This window comes from Hydra vulgaris, chromosome 11 (assembly GCF_038396675.1).
Source record: "Hydra vulgaris chromosome 11, alternate assembly HydraT2T_AEP".
In the NCBI taxonomy this organism is placed as follows: domain Eukaryota; kingdom Metazoa; phylum Cnidaria; class Hydrozoa; order Anthoathecata; family Hydridae; genus Hydra; species Hydra vulgaris.
Window position 1 is genome coordinate 19,332,501 of NC_088930.1, and position 21,636 is coordinate 19,354,136.

Below are 21,636 nucleotides of genomic sequence, written 5' to 3' on the forward strand. Positions count from 1 at the left end.
TACATATATATATATATATATATAAAAATATATATATATATATATTAATGAATTTACTTTTATATATGTTTATATACGTTTATAAGTCATGCCAAACAGTGAGCTCGGCTCAAACGGTACAGAGGAAAAAAAAGAAAATGATGATTTTCTATTCCCTGATCAAGAGTTAAAGAAGAAACCTGATACTGCTCTTCTTCCAAAAGATATTCTTAACTGCTGATATAGCTGTTGAGAAAGGAATAAGTCATAGGCAGCATGTTTTCATAGCTGAAAGTATAATTGCTAAACATTTATAATTAGCTCCATTGTAGTGGGAAAGAATTTGTTTTATATCAGTAAATGTTCAGATTTCTAATAAATAATGACACACATGGTTTCTGGACCCTTATCTTATTGTCCTAGGTATAGCTAATCAAAAATGTTAAGAAATAAGAGAAATTGCTCAAAAGCTATACAGCTATTAATTTCATGGTGTGGATGAATATCCATTAAACTAAATGAGAGCCAACATGGAGGTCTATAATTTTTTGGATTTCAATGAACCGAGTTTTAATGATCACAGAATGTTCATGGTCCAGAATGTTCGTGGCCCAGAATATTGGATTTGCAACAATATCTACATAAAGTTTCAGGAGACTGTTTTTCATCTAGCTGGTATCAGCTGTGGTAACTATTTATTCGCTAAATAGAATGGTACTATTAGTTTTCTGAAAAATCAAGGACTAAGTGTAACTTCATCTTACATAACTCAATGTGACTCAAACCCCAAACATAATCGCCCATCATAGCTTTATCCCATCCATGAATTTAATATCTTGGTGAAGCCTCTTGCTATGCTTTTCAGACACTGCTCTTAAATTGAGATTGCAAAAAGTTGAGATTGCAAAAAGTGCAAATTCTCCACTAGTTCTTCATAGTCTTCACTTCTATTTTTTTTTAGTAATCCATTCACTATATGTCTAAATGCCTGTCATGCATTTTTTTCCAAACTAGACGTAGTTTCTAATTGCTCTGACTACAACATGCAATGTATCTGCAGTCCGGTAAAAATGCTGACTTTCAGTTTTGCATCTGATAAATTAGGAAACACGGAAAATATGTACTGAAAATCAGGTGACTGAATCCAGTGGTTTAACAAATTGTTTGGCTAGCCCCAATTTGATATGCAAGGGTGGGAACAGAATCCACTCTGGCAAAATCAATCACGAGTTATATTGTATTTATCAGCTGTTAGCATGCATGCTTACCAGTCTCAAGTAAGCTAGTGTTGATTTGATGCTCTGCTGTTCTAAAGAAGTAAGCATGAATATTTAGTGTATGAATAGTAAGCATGAATATTTAGTGTATCCACCTTGTAGGCCAGGGCATAAGCCAAATAACTTTAGTTCTCCACACACATTCAATTGATACTTGTTGTACTTTATCTGATACTTGTTGTACTTTATCTTGTTTTAATCTTCCTTCAAATGCATTGAGTGAGACACAGGTATAAAAAGATATGGTTTCCATTATGTAAAAAAGCACCTTTAAAACTATGAATAGAACCATCTATAAACAATCACCATGCTTTAGGCTCATGCAGGAATCCATTTTCTCTAAAAGTACCATAAACATCTCAGCAGAAATACAAGCTATCCTACACTTCATTAAACTGAGAAAAAGACTGATGCCTTTTAAGTATTTTGTAATCTTGCATGCTGAATACAGTAAGTTCCATCGTTTCAGCCTGGAGCACACAGCATATCTGAAAGTAGCTCCCAAAATATGTAACATATCCTGTCAATAGCATTTTCCCTCACAATAAACTTATAAAGGACAACATTGAATTTGCCAGAAAGAAAAAGAAGAAACAAGACTCTTTTATGTTTCTGCACATCTACAAAAGGAAGTACAGAGGAAAAAGCAAAACCACCAGTAGTTATTAGAAAGTTTGTCCATGTCCTGCTTGAAAGTTTGTCAACTGATATTGAAAAACATTTTATCCTATACCTGGTATTTTTGAAAAATTAAAGCAAAAATTTGAAAAAGTTGCATGCATATGAGAATTTGTAGACAGATATACATAAAATATCTCAATTAATAAAAATAACCATGCAATTTTATTTGTTTCTTCTAACTGAGAAGTAACTCTGGAAAGAGTTACTTTCTTAGTTAAACAAAGAAGCACAAAAAAAAAACCCTGTAATCTTAGGCAGGTTTATATCCATGCTAGCCTAATAGATAAAGAAGAGGTGCGAGGTTGGTCAACTGAACTTTTCTGCCTACCCCGAAAGTATTTGCCTATTTTGTCTACTACAAAATAGTAGCTGAATGAAGTTAAAAATCTGCATAAAAAGAGTGTCTTACCCAAAAGGCTTATTTATAAAGTTATTAAAAAATTATACCCAATTGGTATTTTAGGTCAGAATCTACTTCTACTAGCTCTCTAGAAAAGTTAATCCTACAAAGAAGAAGGGCATGAAATTGGTGTGATCATAATGAAACCAACCTGAATTAACTTCTTACTTGGTGCAAATAAAAAATATATCCTTTGATTGCCTGTTTGCTTCAATTTTTTTTTCAATTACTCTTTTTCTTTTCCCTTTTTTTTCTTTTCACTTTTTTTTCTTTTCTATTGAAGAAAATTAGATTAATCAGATATTCTTTTTAACCTATTATATTACAGTAAAATTAATAGGTTATTACATAACTGCTTGTGATTATCTGTTTTTGATTGTCATATTTTTTCTATTTAATCAAGAATTGTTAAATGTACATTTATATACGATTAAACTTATTTTTAAAAGGTGTTTTTCACCAAAATTTTATAAGTTGAAACTTTTCTTATGGATTAAAAGTTATTGAAACTTTGTGCAGTCTGCTATATTGGTTTGTTATTAACTCATAAAAGTTGCATCCAAGTTGAATAGTAGTGCATAAAAGTTGTATCTTAGAGATTGTTGTATTAGTCAGGTGGGGTAAGTTAGCTTTTGCCAAAGACCTTTTTTTTTTTTGCATTTTTTTTTACTTCTAAATTTAATCTGCATATCTCTTAATGAATACTGTTGTTGAATCTAAACTTTTTAAATGTTTTTTCTTATTGATACAAAATGCAAAAGTGCCTTGTTGTTGACCTAAGCAGCTGATCTTTTTCTCTATTTTGCAAGTATTTTTTTGAACCAAAGTAAAGTACTATCATTTTTAATGTTCTTATCTGAGGAACGCAAAAAAAAAGTTTAACAAAGACAAAATCTTTCGATGTATGCAATCAACCTATATCAATTTATACAAGATTTTTGAAATTTACATTATGTAAAACTAGCAACCACAGCAACAAGTTAAAATAAGAAAATTAGGTTCTAAAAGAAATTGTTTTATAATTTAAAAAAAATGTTACATAGTTTTATGATTAAAATCTCTTTGAAGCACATGTTGTAGTAAGTGAAACCATTGCTCTAACAAATGAATTATATTATCAAAGTAAATAAGTATTAAATGTCTCAACAGTTTCAACTGGCTACTGATAAAATCATACTGAAATAGCCATAGGTGAAAGTTTCAGTATATTGACTGAGAGTTTTTTATTTTGGTATGCAGTATTTGTGCATGAAGAGTACCTTATATTTATGTTTATCTACAAAAATAGATACATATGTATATGTTGGCATGTTATGTGCATATATCAACCCTCAGAATTAGACAAAATTGAGGTCGGCAATTTATTATCAACTTCATTTTTGTCTAATTTTGATTATCGGCAAAAAAAATTTGACACAAAGGGGCTACAATAAAACATAGAAATGAGGTCAGCAATTTTTTACAGAACTCAAACACTTTTAGATCGGCAGTTAGGACGGCATTGCCCAATGCCGACCCTAGTTCGAAAGACTGGCATATATTTTTGCTTACTCTTGCAGATTTTGGTTAGCATTATCCTAATATTTTCATTTTCTAGATTTTGAGGCTGGGTGTATTTGTACATGGTACATGGGTGTACTTTACCATTAATTTCAACTTAAAAACAATACATTGTCAGTTTCCTGCCTTTGTTAACTTGACTTCTTTTATTGAAGTTAAGAAAGAAAAGTTTTCATTAAAGTTTAAATGTTCAAAACATTTAAACTTTTAAAACAGTTTAAAAAAATTATACATAATTTAAAAAATTTCAAAATCATAGTTTTTTGTTTTGTTTTTTTTGGTGCAAAAATTTAAATAATTTGGTTATTGTATTGGGATTATCTTTTCATTTAGAACTGATGAAACTAGTCTAGTTTATGATATGAATCCAAATGCAAATGAAATAAAAATTGGGACTCGTGTAATTGCACATTGGACAGGCTTATCCGCATTTCTTGCTGGTACTGTTACAAAAATAGAGGGAGAAAAATATCATGTATTTTATGATGATGGAGATAAAGCACTTAATAGAATAGAACAGATGAGAATTCTTAAACCACCCTTGTTTTTTGGTAAAAATGTTGTAAAGTTAATGTTTTTATTATGCTATGTTTATTAAGTTATATATTAAATGTCATAAAAATAAAACGGAGATAATAATTATAATACAAGTATAATAAAAGTAATAGTAGTGATTATAGTGATAGAATAATTATGTTAATAAATAATAATAGTTATCACACACGTGATATTTTAGATAATAATAATAAGCAAATAATTTTATTTATCTAGGACCTGGATCTGGTTACTCAAATCTGCAAAAAAAGTATTCTATGAAAACCACCTCATTAATTGGTAACTCAGGATCGATATCAGAGGCAGATGCAAAAAGAATTTCTCTTGGTGCTGATGTCAATAAAAACAAAGTAGGTTATAATGATTTGGAAGATGAAGCTTTCTTGTCAAACACTCACAGTTGTTCATCAAAGCAAAATACTTTTTCTGAAAGTGGTTTATCTAAAAAAACATACGAAAGAAAGAATGAGTCAAAACAAGTTATATCTAAGGCTGAAAATTTTTCCCAGAAAGAAGCGGAATCAAGGTGATTTTTTTCTTTTTAATTAATACAAAACTATTCATTGTTGAATCTCAATAGTTAATTTTTGTTTTGTATCCTTTTTTTTTTTGTTTTGTATCTTTTTTTTTTTTTTTTCTTTTTTTTTTTTGTAGAATCAATTATCAAAATAGCTCCACAAAGTCACAAAGCTCCTCAAAGAATAATAGCAGCACTCAAAAATCACATGTAAATTATTTAATTTTACAGTTTTTAATTTTTATTTTGAAAGTTTTTTTTGTGTTCGTTCTTTTATAGCTAGTCATAGATGTTTTTGTTATTTTAGTTTTTTACTTGTTATTGCTCATTACTTGTTAATTAATATATCGACAAATCACCACATAAGGAAAAACTATGATTTTTTCCTAAACTTATTTTACTCAAGCAAGCATAATGAGTAATATAAAATGAGTTATTAGCTCATTTTAAGTCTTTAAAGAGATATTTAGTGTTCTTTAAATAGAAATTCAGAATCATAAAGTTTTTATTTTGTCTTTTTTAAATGTAGTCTTACTAATGTACTTGTTAGCTTAAATAAAGTCAAAACATATGCTACATTTAAATTGTAATAAGTTTAGCCAGAAATATGCTGATCTTAGATTTTTTTAATGTAGACTAATGAAATTTTTTTGGTTAAAAAGTAATGAACAATTTTTCTTTAAATTCCTAGAAAGTTCTGGAATTTTCAATAGGTTTCCATGGCTTGGTTATATATACTTTGAAATAGTTTATTAGGCCAATTAAAATTTCTGCATTGCAACTTCTGTATATTGCAAAAAATGGACAGAAATAAAGACTATGTACATCATTGCCTGTATTATGAGTTTCAGTTGGATAACTCTGCAATTGAAACCACACAATATGTATGCAATCAGGTTTTGGTCAAGTTAGAGTTTGGTGTCTAAGGTGACAGCAAGGCACTGGTTTTAACGCATTTGCTACAGCAACTTAATGTTGAAAAATGAATCTGGGTCCTGCAGACCAGTGGAACTGGACTTAAAAAAAATAATATATAGTGCTTTTAAATTTACTATACTCTGCTTAACAACAAAAACTTTGATGGGTTTATGGTACTGTAGCAGTGATGAACCCAGAGCTTATTTGAGGATACTGTTTCTTTTTGTTGTAGCGACTGGTCTTTTCTGGAAGCGGCCACCTCCCAGTTATAAACCAGTGTCGCGAACCTAATTTATAAATACCACTAATTTTTGTGTTCACCTTGTTTGGTTTTATCCAAAGATAAGGAGTTTAAAATAATGTATTGTTTTACACAACACGTTATTTTAAATCAACTCCTTATTTTACGTTTGAGGTCTAGTTAAGGCAGTAAAGGTCAAGACCAAGACTAAGGCCAAGACATTTGGGCTCAAGACCAAGTCTTAGGGTGGAATGCAAGAAGCAAGCTTGAGTGAAGGTTAAATTAAACCTGAAAGTCTGACTTTGTCAAGTTAAAAAGCTTGAGAAAATGCGGAAACAAAACATGAAAATTTCAAGATCATGCTCGAGAAAGTCAAACTTGAAAAACTTATAAGACGTTGATTTGAAGGCGGAATAGTAAAGAAAAAGTTTGCAACAAATAGCAGCAGAGCATTTTTGAGGGATAAATCTATTAAATAATGCAATTTAACTATATGTTTTTAAAGCATATAACTGAGTTTTATACTTTAAAATATAAACTTACAAAAATATGTTAAAAGGTGTTACAAAAGTAACAATTTTTACTTTTGTATTTTATTTTTATTAAAACTTAGTAATTTAGTAAAAAAAAAACTGTGTTTAATTGAACATGCTTGTGTTACCTTCTATTTATTCCAAGGCTCTAACTACGGCATAGCAGCTGCTTAACATTCAAATGGTATTGGTACATCATTATATATAATGATGTACCAATACCAACAACATATATGCTATGCGGCTATCAGCAAAGCATATATGTTAGACACAAGGTTGTTTTATTCATTTTTGTTATTGAAATTTTTATTTAAAAGAACTCCAACAAAGCTGCAAACAAACACTAATTATGTTAGGAGTTAACAGAAAATTAAATACTATGACAACATATTTTAATAATAGAATATTATATAAAGAGATGTATATAACAAAATCAGTAGTAAAATAATCATTAACACATGTTAGATTTCATCTAATCACAACACAAGTTAGATTTCATCAAAAAATTGCCCCACAATTTTAGTTGACTTGTATCATTGAAGTGACAGAAAGAGTGTGATCATTTGGTTCAATAGATGAACTAGAGAAAAATTTCTTTGTATTTTTATGTTTATAAAATGAACAATTAATTTCAGCTACATAAAACTATCTATTTTTTAAATTTTAATAAAAAAGAGCAAAAGAAGAAAAACTTGATCAAACTCTAATAACAAGAAATAATATTCTGCAAGTATTGCCACAATTTAATTTTAGTTTAGCATTTTATGCAATCTTAGAATTTTTTATTAAATTTCAAAAAAATGGTTCCACAATTTTTAGGATAAAATTATTGATACAAAACAAAGCTTTCTTTCTTTCACTTTACGTATATAGCATTTTACAATATCAGTATTATACATATACTAAATGAGTCACTGAAGTTCATATTTGAAGTAAGGTCTTCTGAAATTATCAGAAAACTTGAAGTACCAAAAAAGCCAAAAAAATTACAGAAATAACATAATGAAAATTTACAAAAAATATTTATGTTACATTAATGCAACAGTTTTAATAAACACAATTTTAATAAGATAATTTTATTAGAGCATTTCTATGTTTTTGAATGTTGTTTTTATTTCGCAAGATAATACTTTTTTTCAGTTAAAGTTTATTATTTACTTTATCAATAAAAAAAATTTTCTTTGTTGATACTTTTTGGTTATTTAATTTTTTTATTCTTTGATAAGTTAAATATTTATAAAAAGAATCGAGTCACTAATTCTTTTTGTTTCTCATACAAAACCTCTTGTAGATGCTTCAGAACCATTTCCCTCATCAGAATTTTACATTTCATCATATACCTAAAGATCATTTTGCAGAAAAGCAATGTTGTGAAGCAAAGTAAGATATAATAATGACTAAAATTATTTGGTTTTATTTTTGAAGGGATATAACAGCAAACAAATCTTTTCTTAAAATTCCAAAACAACATTCCACTGTCACACTTGTGCTAATAATATGGGATGTTGTCTCATATAACATGGACATGCTGATGAGCTTCTTAATGGCTGAGTTGGTAAAAAAAATTGTGATCCGTGAAACCTCTACTATAGCATATTTATGTGAACATTTGCTCTTTTTTTTTTGTTTATCTAAATTGATGTGGCTTTTTTAGAAAAAAAAGAAGAAAACATAGAAAACTGAATAAAAAGATTGCTGCCCCATCTTAAACCCTCAGTCGATGTAGCAGCACTCCACTGCAAGTCAGGCCCCCGGCAGTAGGCTATTTCAGTATGACATCACACTGCTCACCTAAATCAGCAGTATAAGATATATATATATATATAAACCAGTAGCATAAAACCGAAATGCAATTGACAGTTGTTGTACTGATGAAATGTCTTTATAAAGTGTTCCAAAATTATTTTGAAAATAGAAAATTCTATATAACTTTTCACCATATTCTTACAAAATGATAATGGTGATTTTTTTTTATTTCAAGTTTACTTTCAAGACTCTTTTCCAAACTTCAAAGAACGACTTGAAACTTGAATTTTCATAAACGAACTCATTTCGAGTTTGTTTTTTGCATTACACTTTAGTTAGACTTCAGATTTATGGTATAACTTGGAATTTCAAGTTTGCTTCTTGCATTTGGAAACAACTTTTGCTTTCTCTAGTAGGATTTTGCTAGTCTAACTTGAAAACTGCCGGTTTTCAATTATAACTTGAGTTCAAGATTGCTCTTTGCATTTGCTCAAGTCAAATGTCAGATTTGAAGTATGACTTCAAATTTCAAGTTGGTTTCTTGCATTCCACCCCTAGATTTCAAGTAAATTACCAAGACCAAAACATCAAAAAGTCAACCCAAGACCGAGACCAAGACTTCAAAACTTTTTACAAAACCAAAATCAAAACTTAGATTCGTAGAAGTTTAACACAATAAGACTCATGTTCAAACATGTATGTTTAGTATTAGGCCTGTAGCTGATGTAGCAATTTACCATTAATGCACACCAGTCTATAGTAAAATGTAATTACACATGCGTAATATAATTATTTTATAACAAAATAGTTCACTGTTGTAGTCTATAATAGATAACTTTGATAATAACAGAAAACTAACAGGCTTCTTGTATTGTTAAAAACAAAATGTATCATTAAGAAATGACACAACACCATCACATTGTGAAATTAAGAATAACACACATAAAGCAGACATGCAGGTTTGTTTTTTTTTAAACTTTTTAGCCACATACTATAGTTACAAAAAAAAAGTTGCATAATTCATTTAGATATAGGAATTAAAACAGGCAACTATGTACCTATATATATATATATATATATATATATATATATATATATATATATATATATATATATATATATATATATATATATATATATATATATAAATCAAGCCTTCCCGGGAAGTGCGTGCGGTTGCATGCCTTGCACATCCACACTTGAATTAATTTTTTTTAGACAACTTGACCACGTTTTTATATAGTAAGCTTTTTCAGAATTTGCAGCAAAATAAAGCTAAAAGAAACAAGAGAATAAATCAACAATACTCGAGGAAAAGAACCAAAGACTATACAAAATAGGAAATCTAAATAAAATAAGCTAAAAAAAAATTTTTGTCAAAAAAATAATATCTAATCTAAATATTTACTGTTATTGTTTGCTTATTTTTAGAGCGCTTGTTATTTTTCACAACCAAAATTAAACATTCGAATAATAAAGTCACAAAAAAAAAAATTCTCACAAATACGCTAAAATGTTATAAGGTGAAATGTTTTCTAAAATGTTTTTTTTTTTTTATGTTTGTGACTAATTTTAACTGCTCAAAAATAATTTGAACCAAAAATTTAATTCAAACCAAAATTGAAGTTGAGGAAAAAAGTAGATAAAAATATTTTTTGATTTATAATTTTTTTTGCAACTTTTTTCAGTCAGTATATAAAGGAAATACTTTATAAATTGCGCTAGAAACACGGACAGTTTTTAAATTTGTTTTTCAAATGTTTTAGACTTTACTGTTTTTATCAATGGACAGGAAAGCAAGAAAACTAATTGCTATTTATTTGTGAAAAAATTTTTTTAACAAGTTTTTCGTGTAAAAAAATGAAACGATGCTGCAAAATTTTGTGGGCTAGTGCATTTTAATTTACTTAACTTTTTTAACCAAATTTTAGGAGCCTATTTAAAACTTTTTTTAAGTTTTTAAATACATTTTTTCAAACAGAGCAATCGTTATGTTCTCTAGTAATTTGTATTAGCATTGGAAATTGAAAAAATACTATTTGACTAACAAAATTTGTTAGTCAAATAGTATTTTTTACAAATAAATAACAATTTATTTTCTTATTTTCCTATTATATAAGTACTGAGAAAAAGCGTCAAATATAGCAAAAACTTTTTTAAAAGCAAAAAGACATAAAAACGAATAAACATAATAAACAAATAAACATAAAAAAAAACTTAACAAAATTTCTTATAGTTCTAGCATACATTTAAATTAGTTTCTTAATTATATGGACTGATAAAAATCGTGAATGAATTGCATATCAAAACTTTCAATTGTTGTTAAATTGTTATAAAAGATTTTTTTTCAACAACAACTCTAAAAAAAAGAATAAAAAAGTTGTATAAAGATTTTAAAAAAAAAAATTTTCAATATACTTTTTTTAAGTAATAAATTTTCTAGTTTATTCAATTAAACTTAATATTTTGTTACAAGTTGGTTTCCTTATTTAAGAATTGTTTTTTTTCTTAGTAAATAAGTTTAACTTTTTGCCGTGAATTATTGAAACACTTTATAAGTTAAAAGATATGAACTGCCGTGGTCAGTTAGTCTAAAAAAATTACTTTAAATGTGGACGATCGAGGCATTTAACCGCCTTTGTCGTCGTGGACAATCAAGGCATTTGACCGCATATATATATGTATATATATATATATATATATCAAGCCATTTCAGGAAGGCTTGATATGTATATAGAGGCCTCATAAGCAAGAAGTTCCGAGTTTGATCCCCACCACGTCCCTGGTAGTACCACGCTCAACTTGTTTCTCTGTGCAGTGGCCTTGTTTGTCGAGGTTCATGTTTCAGAGTTATAAAGTTGAGAGAGGGTTGTAACCACAAAAGTAGCCTCCTCGACTGTAGTGACCCTCTCAGCCTTGGGGAGGTGAATAATTAAAAAATATATCTATGTGTTTTGTTATGAGATTTTCTTGCATAACAGGAAAGTGTAATGAAATTTAATGTTTACTTAATATTCATATTTACATTGTTAAAAAGTTAAATTACATCAGTTACATATTTTAAAGTACTGCATTGTAATTAAATTAAATTTGAAACCATGTTAAAAATCATTTTAAGTCTTAATATCTTTAAATTAAACAATTTTTGTTATTAAAAAAATTATCAATAGAATTTAAATGTTTTTTTTTTAAATATAAATTATTTCCTTATTTTAAAATAATATTTTAAAAAAGTATAAAATATTTCCTTATTTTAAAAAACATATACTCATACTATTTATTTCTTAAAACATTCTTAACACAACATTATTGTCTTATATTTACTTTCTCTCAATTTTATGAGAGGGAAATTATTTATGGGTGAAGTTCATAACAGTCAATTACTTAATTTTTTATCAAGTATAAAATAAACTATTTCTTATAACAACTTTAAACAAACTATCAATCGAGTTTATCATTTATCAATAAAATATTTGTGAACATGCTTTATGCTCATAAAACTTTTGTTATATGAACTTTTTGTGATTACGTTTTAAATATTATTTGTATAAAACATATGTTAATCCAGGTTAAAATGTTAATACATGATAAAAATACTTATTGTTTTAAGACAAAATTTAAAAAAAAAATAGAAATGAGGTAAATAAAAGTAATATTCCATTGTTTTAAACATTGTTTTAAAATAGTTTTGTATTTCTTAAAATAAAGCAGTATAGATAATTTTAAGATTCATTTAATGCATCTAATAATGGCAATGAAAAAGCCATTGAAAATTATAGCTTTAAAAAAATTCAACTGATACAAAAAACTTTTAATTTTGAATTTCCTAAAGGTTAGATGAATTTTTTTTTATTCTGATTCACTTCCAACAAGGCTGCAAGCAACCATGATTAAGTTGGGAGTTACTAGAAAACAAAGAATAGAGTTAAAGAGCAAGTAAACGGTTGGCAGAAGACTGGAAAAGTTTTAGCTTTTATGAGTCAGGAAAACATGAAGATGGGCAAGAGTTCCAAATTGATCAAGTGCTGGGAAAAAAACTAGACAAAAAAAAAGGTTTTTAGAGCTTGCAGGGACAGTTACAGTAAAAGGATGAAACTTAGCTGAATGTCTAGTCAAGCAAAAATGAGTTTTGGTTGATGGAACTAGAGATGATAGCTCCTTTGAGCAGTCACCATGATAGTAATTCAAAGATTTTGCTAACAACAGAAAGAAGACTGATTGGACAATAGTTAAAGGGGTCAAAATGTTCTCAAGAGTTTTTAAAAATTGGAACCACAGATGCCATTTTCCAGCATGCAGGAAAACAAGATTCAGTCTAGCATTTATTAAATAGTTTAGAAACAATTGAAGAGGGTTTGGACTTTTGTAAGAACACTTTTGTAAGACTATTACATGAATGTTGTCTAACCTACAAGCCGTACAAAAGATTAATTTAGATATGACTTTAGCAACCGAAGCTGGAGTGATTTGAATGTCAAATGGGTTGCCCTGTTTAACCAGAATGAAAGAAAGAGCATGGCCATAAGATTCAAGAGTTGAATTAAATGAAAAGTTCTGTGCAAGTAGTTCAGTCTTATCATTTAGAGAGGTAATAAGATCACTCCTATGAATGAGAGATGGAATATTAGACCTACCTTTGTTAATGACACTGTTAAAAGTTTTCCAAAAAGTCTCTAGAGCCTAAGCTCTAAGATAAAATACAAGATTTAGTAAACTGAGAATAGTGGAGGTTAGCACCATACAACACCTTTTTGCTTTAATTTCTTGCAATAATAAATAGAAATTATGCTTGTTCACAAGAGAGTTTTTCTTTTAAAAAAGATGAAAAAAAAGATAATGATTAGGTATAGCAGCTGCACAAGAATTTGAAAACTATTGAGTAGAATGAACATTGACTTAGAACCAATAAGAAGGAATAAAAGCTTCTATTCCTGCTTGGATCCCTGAGGTTACGTAAGAGGTGCATTTATCAGCAGAGAGAGAAAAGGTATTAACTCAAGAACCTGTGAAAAAGAATTTTGTGATGAGAGATTTATAGAGATCATTTTATGATTGTTAGCACCTAAAGGAGAACAGAGAGAAACTGAACACAAGCTAGTGACAGAGACAAGACACAAATCAAATAGTGAAGGTAAGTGATTAGGGTTGTCTGGAAAACAAGTCACAAAGTTAACTATCTGATTAAGATATTGAGAAATGCAGAAATTATGGCTTTTAGTGCCAGTATGGTTAGTGATATTAAAGCCAAGCTATTCAGGGAGATGAACATTAAAGTCAACAATAATAACAATATTGCCAGAGGAGTAAAGAGGAAGGGCATGTCAATTTAATCAGAAATTACTTTTAAAGGAGTGCAGTCTTGAGAAGAAGGTGAACAATAAAGAACAAAAAGAAAGCTGATAGAGCAAAAAGGTGCTTAGCAGAAGCACCTAATTTCATGACAAATAGGTGAATTGATGCTTAAGTATATGTCCAAGCAAAGAATATGACAATTAGATTACTTGCAAATTAAAGGATAGTATCATCAGTACTGAGATCTGAAGAAGGAACTCCCAATTTTAAATTAGTCATACAAAGAGCAAGCAAGTCAAGTAATTTTGCAAGAGGTAAGATTTAACTGATGGAAGGTTATTTCATGACCATTTGTAAAAGATTGAAACAGTTAGATAATGGTGATGGTTTTTTATGTTTAATATTTTGGTTTGCTTTGAGCATGATTTAAGTTTAAAGAGAACTTGTCTCATTCATAGATAGAGTGCGGCATCCCAATCAATAAGCTATGCAATCCTGCTAATTAACACATCATTATAACCTAGGGCTCCTTATGTTGCCTTGGGAATGCACATCAAAAGCATTAACAGAGACACCATTAATGGCATTGTTATTACTCTGATATTTTTCAGCTGTTGATGGAATCAGCGTCTCTAAGAGCTACCACAGTTCAGAAAACCTTACTACCAGTCAGCCTCAGAACCATTAAACTGAGTTTTAGAGCTGTACCCTCATTAGGAGAAAATAAGAAGAGTTACATAGCCACTATCAAGGTGGCACAAGCAAAAATCTATGAGTAGAGTCAAGAAGATCCATCATTCATTATCCTAGGTAGGAAACAATGTAACACAAGTTTACATCTACGCATGTCGAATAGATAAATAAGGGGTTCGAGAACGGTCAGCAGAATTATTCTGCTTCTAAAGTTTTTGCCTAGGAGGCCTTCTTCAAGCCAGTCGCTGGGTGCAAAAATGTTTTGCAGATTATTAGTTCTACGGTTTATTAAAAGGAGTCATTTGTTTTGGTTTTTGGTTGCATTTTGAATCGAATTTTCAGCTGAAACTACTATTATGGTAAGGATTACACGTATATTCCAGTTTCGGTACAAATTGAAAGTTTCTGCCGAGACAGACCAAAACCGAAGTTTCTGATCACTAAAGTGAGTTGATGAAAGAAATCTCAAATAATAAATGCGTCTTTTTTTTTCCCAGTATCTTTTCAGCTTTATTGATGAATTTTATTTAATTGGGTTAGTCTTTCCTATTTTTTTCAATCACAAAAAAAAGTCCAACTATTTTGAAACTTAAAAACAAAGGACTAGACAGGAAGATGTATTTTAATTCTAAGATTTTAATCGTATTCTAATTTTACTTCTAATATTCAAATACTAAAAGCAAAGAAATCATCAACAAATTAAAAATCTTTTACCTCATAAATCACGTGATATCGGTGACCTGTGAGCTTGGTTTAGCATTAACTAAATTATTTTCTTAAAAATTGCTTTTTGGTTTAAAACAAAAATGGTAGAGATTTTCTTTGTTGTAGTTTTTCTATTTTAACCATTACCTTCACGAAGGTTGCACGAAATAAATTTATTTTTAAACTTTTAAATATGTATATGTATACACTATTTGAAATATGGAATAAATCTTTAGAAAAGCGTTTTATATTCTTAAAAATAAAAAGCTTTTTTTCAGTAACTTTTAAACAAGACGTTAAACTTTTATAGGAAAAAGTTGCACAACCTATGTCTAGACTACCTTCAAACAAAACAGGTTATCAAAGAACTGATTTATAAAATGGAAAAAATTGAACATGTGTTAGCAATATTTGTTGTCGCCTGCAAAACAGATATTCGATGTAATTTTTGTAAATAAATTGACATAAACTGTAGTTTTGTTAGCTGAAATGAGTTTATCTCTTCTGTAAAACCATAAGTTAAAATCTTTGTAAAAACCGTTCTTTTCTTGTTGCTCCATGTTTTAATATTTTTGTAATTGTTATTTTATATTCTCTCATATTTATTATCCTTTTTAAATAAAATATTTATGTGTTGTTTTTTTAATCATTATTATTATGTTTTTAGTTTAAATTGTATAAAAATTATTTTTAATTTTACAAGAATTTTACTTTTAAATAAGTTTTAGATTTACTTGTATTTTTTTATAAATAGCTATTATTTTAAAAAATATATAAAACTGAGTTATATTCTTTTTTCAAATTACCGTTTTGATACTGTATACGACCTTTATTTTTGTTATAACATTTCCAAGCTACAATTTTGATGAACTTATTTAAACTTTTAATGATGTGCGTGGAAAATCAGTCGGAATCACGCGAGTATCGTGAAATCAAAATTAACCATATTGAATTGGGGGAAAACAAACTATTCTTTCTTATACGCAAAGTCAAGAAAATGTTGTTTAACAATAACTTTATGTCCTACAATTACTTTAAAAGTTAATCAAATGAAACAGCGAGTAGATGTCTGCAAAATTTAAGTCTTCTAGGTGGTTTTTATTTTTACATACTTTTAGATATCTGTTTAAATAAAACGCCTTACATTGCTATCTACTAGGGATGGCACTTTTACTTATTTTGATGTAAAAACGCGAATTACTTTTACGCGTAAATTACTTTACATAACTCATATAAAAATATATAATTTACTTACATTTAAAAGTAATTTTTTTTTTTTTTTACATAAATTATATAACGTGTAAAACTTAAGTTTTTTAAATGAGTAGTTGTTACTTGAAAAAGTAATTTACTTTTACTAGTAAAAGTTATTTGCATTTTTATTTTTACTTGTAAATGTAACTTACTTTTAATGGTCGTGTAAAGTAAACTACTTTGAAAAGTAATTTTGGTTATAATTATGTAAAAAATTTACATCGAAATGTAATTTACTTTCTAAATGTAAAAAAAGTTATTCATGAAGTAAACTTAAATTTTATGAAGTAAACGTAAATATAATATTTAAAAAACGTAACACTTACTTTACAAAGTAAAATAAAACAACATCACAACAACATATTACTTTTACGTGTAAAAGTAATTAATTAGTTACATAAAGTAATTTGAAAAAAATTGTTATTTACTTTTACAAATAAAAGTAAATTTTTTCTTTGAAATTTTATACTTTACTTTGTAATTAAGTAAAAAGTAATGTATTATTTACTTTCTCAAAGAACAGCCATTTCATGTTGATTTAAAATATATTTTGAGATAGGTAGCGTATTCAAATCCATTGCCTGTTTGAGGGCACTTCTGGGTAATACTTCAAGTAATACTCTGATGTATATGGGCAGTGTTTGTGGTAGGGCATCGGTAAAGGATTTTTTTTTTTTTTTCACGTATATCATAAAGGGTAGTTCTATTACAATTAATTCTTGCCGCATGAGTGCTAATAGGGGCTGCTAAATAATCATTGATTTTTTTTTTTTTTTTTGTTGAGCATAAATAAGTTAGTGGTCATAATGAAACTTTGGCGAAAGGGGCATAATTTCTAAACTATGGGTAATTCGTGCATGTGTAAACCTTTACTAAGTCACTGTTCGTTAGAGCGCGCTTTTTCTCCAGTTTTTTTTCTTTGTATTTGCCTTTTCAATAAAGTATTTTGTTAACATTTAAGTATAACATTTTTGGTATCCGCAAGGACATCGACTGCTAAAACAGTTTTCAAAAAAGTCTTTTAAACATCTGGTATAATTTATATGATGAAACAAGTGTTTATCAGACATAAATGTCGCGTTGGTGTCCAACCCGCACAAGGATGATTAGAAAAATAAAATCTTATTCAATTAATATAGTGCTTTAGAATAAACTTGTATTTTTTTTCAAACGTTCAAGGCTACCTTCCAGACTAGCTAGAACTCTGAAACTTCCAGCATTTGTGTAAGTTTAATAAAAGTACATTATAAAATTGTTTTCAGAGTCAACTGGAGCACTCCACTTTTTTGAATCTCTTTTTTATTTTTTTTTTTATTTTACTTGTTCTTTACTTTGATTTTACTTTACCTTGACAGCATTTGTGTAGTCCTGATGAACATGCGTGTTGAATTTGTTTCCTGGGCAAGGGGGGTCGTACCCATATTTTGTTTTTCTTTAAAGTTGAGATTTATATTTTTTTAGAAAGAAAGAGTTTTTTCAAAAAAGCTTTGAAAAAGCATTTTTTCTGATTTATTTGTTTTTATATTAATTTTTTTGTCGGGAGGAAATGGGTTAGTTGCCCTGATAAAAATTTACCGTAAAGGAGCCGAGCATATTTATAGCAATGCTGCTGCTTTTCGCTTCTCTTATTGAGCGTGGTTGTTGTCAGGGCCGCCCCGAAGAGGTCTCTCATTTGGGTGGGGGGGGAGTTGTGTGTGTTTTTTTCCAACTAGAGACACGTACACAAAAAAAAAGGGTTCTCGATATTAGACATTTGCCAAATATACTACAAAACTTGCCAACTGAAATGCTAAATGTACAATTGTACTAACTCAAATGCATATAAAACAGCTTGGGGGAGGGGAGATAGACCTCCTTCATCCCCCGTTCGGGACGGCTCTGGTCGTAACAACCACTCTAACAGAAATGAAAGTTAATTTTTTTGTTTTGGTCTGGAATGAACTAATTTTAATTAGTCTATTCCAGACAACAATTATTCCTTTATTATTCAATTATCTAACAATTATTATAGTTAGTCATTTCGAGAAATAACTTTCATTTTGGTTAGATTGGTTTTTAACAACAACCACACTGAATAAAAGAAGCCAAAATACAAAACTTAGAATAAAATTGCAAAATGCAGAGCCATTTCCAAACCAAGAACAATGAACAAGACAGTCTTTTAAAAAAAACTTTTTATCAACTAGTGTAAACAATATCAAAATTAGTTTAAAAAAAAAAAATTAAAGTTAATAAAGTAAAAAGTTACTAACTTAAAAAAATGTATAACTTTTCATAACCACAACAACCGTTTATTTTAATTTATTTAATATAGTGAATTTAGTAGGATGGTTCAAAAAAGCACACTTTCAAATTTAAAATTATATGGTCGATTGTGAAGAAAAGTGTCTTGATGTTATTTTATCATACAGACGAAATAACATCTAGTTGTTTTTTTTCAGTAAATTTTTGTTACTTTTTTTACTTTAAATTTTCAAAAGTTTAAAGTTTAAAAATTAACTAAAGTGTAAATCACAATATTTAAACAACCAGATCCAATCACATATTTAAAATCAGGCCCGTAACAAGCTTTTTGTTTTGTTTGAGAATTTAACTTTATGTAGCGACATGGAGCAAACTTCAAACATTTATATATTCATGTTTATGTAAAGCTTTTCAAAAGTATTGCGATAAACCGAGTCTGTTAACAATAAACCCCTAAAATGGTAACTTCCCATTTCATCGCTATTTTCATCGCTCTCACACTAATAGCATGAAATGCTATTAGTGTGAGAGCGATGAGTTTATAACATTTATATATAGGTACATTTTTTTAACATTTTAAACTAAATTTAAGTTCATTATCAAGTCTCAAATGTCATGCAATAATCTCTTAGTGTTCAAAAACTATGACCATATAAATTTTGAGCCCAATCATTTAGGGGATTTAAAATATTATCTTAAATTAAGTTATAAATTCGTCTGACAATCAAACTCTGTTCCTTATTTAAAAGTTCCGAGCGAAAGTTAATTGAACTCTTTTTTCGTGAATAAGTAATCAAGTGTCGCGGGCTTAAAATTTGTTGAAGAACAAGGAAGAAAATTAAGTTTTTATAAGTGACTTTTAGCCTACAAGATCATTTGTATTTTTCAAACAATATTATAATATTGCTCAAATTATTCTTATTTTTATTATTATTAATTTGATAATTATCAAAAATTAATTTGATAATTATCAAATTAATTTTTTTTTCAAATTTAATTTTGTCGTAGATTTTTGCGTTTTTTTATTACAAAAAGATATTCTTTAATGCAGTGGTTGATTATTAATTTTTTACTTTTCTAAACTTGCCGTAACAAATTATTACTTTTCTTTTGTAAAACATACATATGGCGGGGTCAAGAAAAAAAAAAAGAAAAAGACAAAAATAGTCTTATTGCCAAGCCCCTAAATATCCGTACATAATTAAGTCATCAAAAACTTGTCATTAAAAATTGATGATCATGTGTTTTTCTGAAGTTTGAGTTTAATAAGTTTATTTTAGTAGATAATTATAGTTTAGTATTTTTTGGGAATATATCTAAAAATTTATATGTATGTAGCTGAAATACGAAATTCTCCTGTTTTAATATGTTATTTAAAAAAAAGAGAAATCTTTATCTAAAAAAACATACCAAAACAAAAGAAATTTGCATAAATAACAGAAATTTTGAACAATATTATTTTTTTTAATATATAAAATAAAATGGTTTAAAAAATCCATGAAAATATAAATTAAACAAATTACAATATTTAGTCTTAGATTGATATAAATAAAAGTACTGCGTGGTATTATACCGTGTGAAAAGCAATGTAAAAAAGTTTCATAATTTGAAAATGCGGCGATTCCTTTTATCACCAAACCGATTAGAATTACTTAATCAAAAGTATCTTTAACAAATAGTATTGTAAATAGTTACGTACAAAAGTCTTTTAATGTGTTGTAAAAAACTATATTAAACTCATTTAAAGACTTTATGGTAACCAATAATATATTGTTGTCTACTTGCGTAAATTTTGAGATGTAATATTATTATAATTATGAAAAACCAATGATTTTGGTTTATAAATATACTTTTGGTAAATAAAACATACTTAAGTGTCAAACTTAAGTATCCTCTTGTTTATATCACATTAGAATGTTTAGGAAAATGTTAAAACAACCACCTTCTTCGGTTTGGGTGTAAATTTTATATAATCATAACCTTTGAATTTTGAATTTTAAAACCTGTTCTAAATTTTTCGTGCCTATATAAAAGTACTGTAGTTGTTTAAACCAAGACTTTTAGAGTCAAAGAATATTCTTGAGCAGGTGGACATTTTTCGTATCAAAGTGGCAAAAAAATCTTTACAAAATAAAGCGTCCAAATTTCTGTAAAATATAAGTAAATTTACTTACTTTATATAAATTACTTTTAATTTACTTTACAAATTATATAAAATGTAACCTTATGTAATTTAAAAATTTATTTTATATAATTTATTTTTAATAAAGATTTGTTATTACTTTTAAGATATAAAATTTCTATTAAAAAAATATTTTATTTGTAAATTTAATTTACATTTGGTAGCATAATATTTTTATGTAATTTACTTTCATATGCAAGTTATTTTTTAATATAATTTTTTTTTAATTACTTACTTTTATAGGTAAATGTAAATTACAGTGGGAGGAACTTTTATATTATGTAATGTAATTTTCAAAAGTAATTAACTTTTAAATGTAAAAGTAAACAGTTTTTTTATTTGACTTAATTTTGCATGTAAAAGTAAATTACTTTTTGATGTAATCTTCTTTTACATAACTTACTTTTGAAAGTAAAAGAACTTACATTATAAAGCAAAAGTCGTTTCAAAAAAATTAATTATATTACTTATATGGAAATGTAAATTTACATAAAACGTTTAAAATTACTTACGCAATTTACTATTTAATAAAAATTAACTCGTGTAAGTAAAAAAAAGTAAGCAAAAGAGCCATCCTGTCTACATATTATTTTGGTTATTTTAGGGTATAAAAAGTACTGGTATTTTGATATTTATTTACCAATACTAAATTCAGATGCAAATTAAAAGTAAGCCACCACTAATAAAGTGTGCCGAAAATAATAAACATTACAAGATTTTAGGAAACTATTTCTTGCTACATGCACTACTATCTACAGCACGATTTATCGTATTCAACCGCTTTCTTTTAAGTATCTTTTGGAAAACTCAAGTTTTTTTTTTTTTTAATTTTGTAAGTGCAACCTACTGCACAACAACT

The 21,636-nt window shown here is 27.8% G+C and overlaps 1 protein-coding gene across 1 annotated transcript in view; it reads left to right on the forward strand.

Moving 5' to 3' along the window:
- Window positions 1-15,884, forward strand: part of LOC105848300 (band 4.1-like protein 5) — a 71,259-nt gene extending 55,375 nt beyond the window's left edge. The window contains exons 16-19 of the mRNA XM_065810372.1: window positions 4,231-4,448; window positions 4,669-4,978; window positions 5,107-5,179; window positions 15,408-15,884. Coding sequence (XP_065666444.1) covers window positions 4,231-4,448; window positions 4,669-4,978; window positions 5,107-5,179; window positions 15,408-15,476 — 670 coding nt within the window. The 3' untranslated portion in view covers window positions 15,477-15,884. The remainder of the gene's footprint in view (window positions 1-4,230; window positions 4,449-4,668; window positions 4,979-5,106; window positions 5,180-15,407) is intronic.
- Window positions 15,885-21,636: the final 5,752 nt, after the last annotated feature.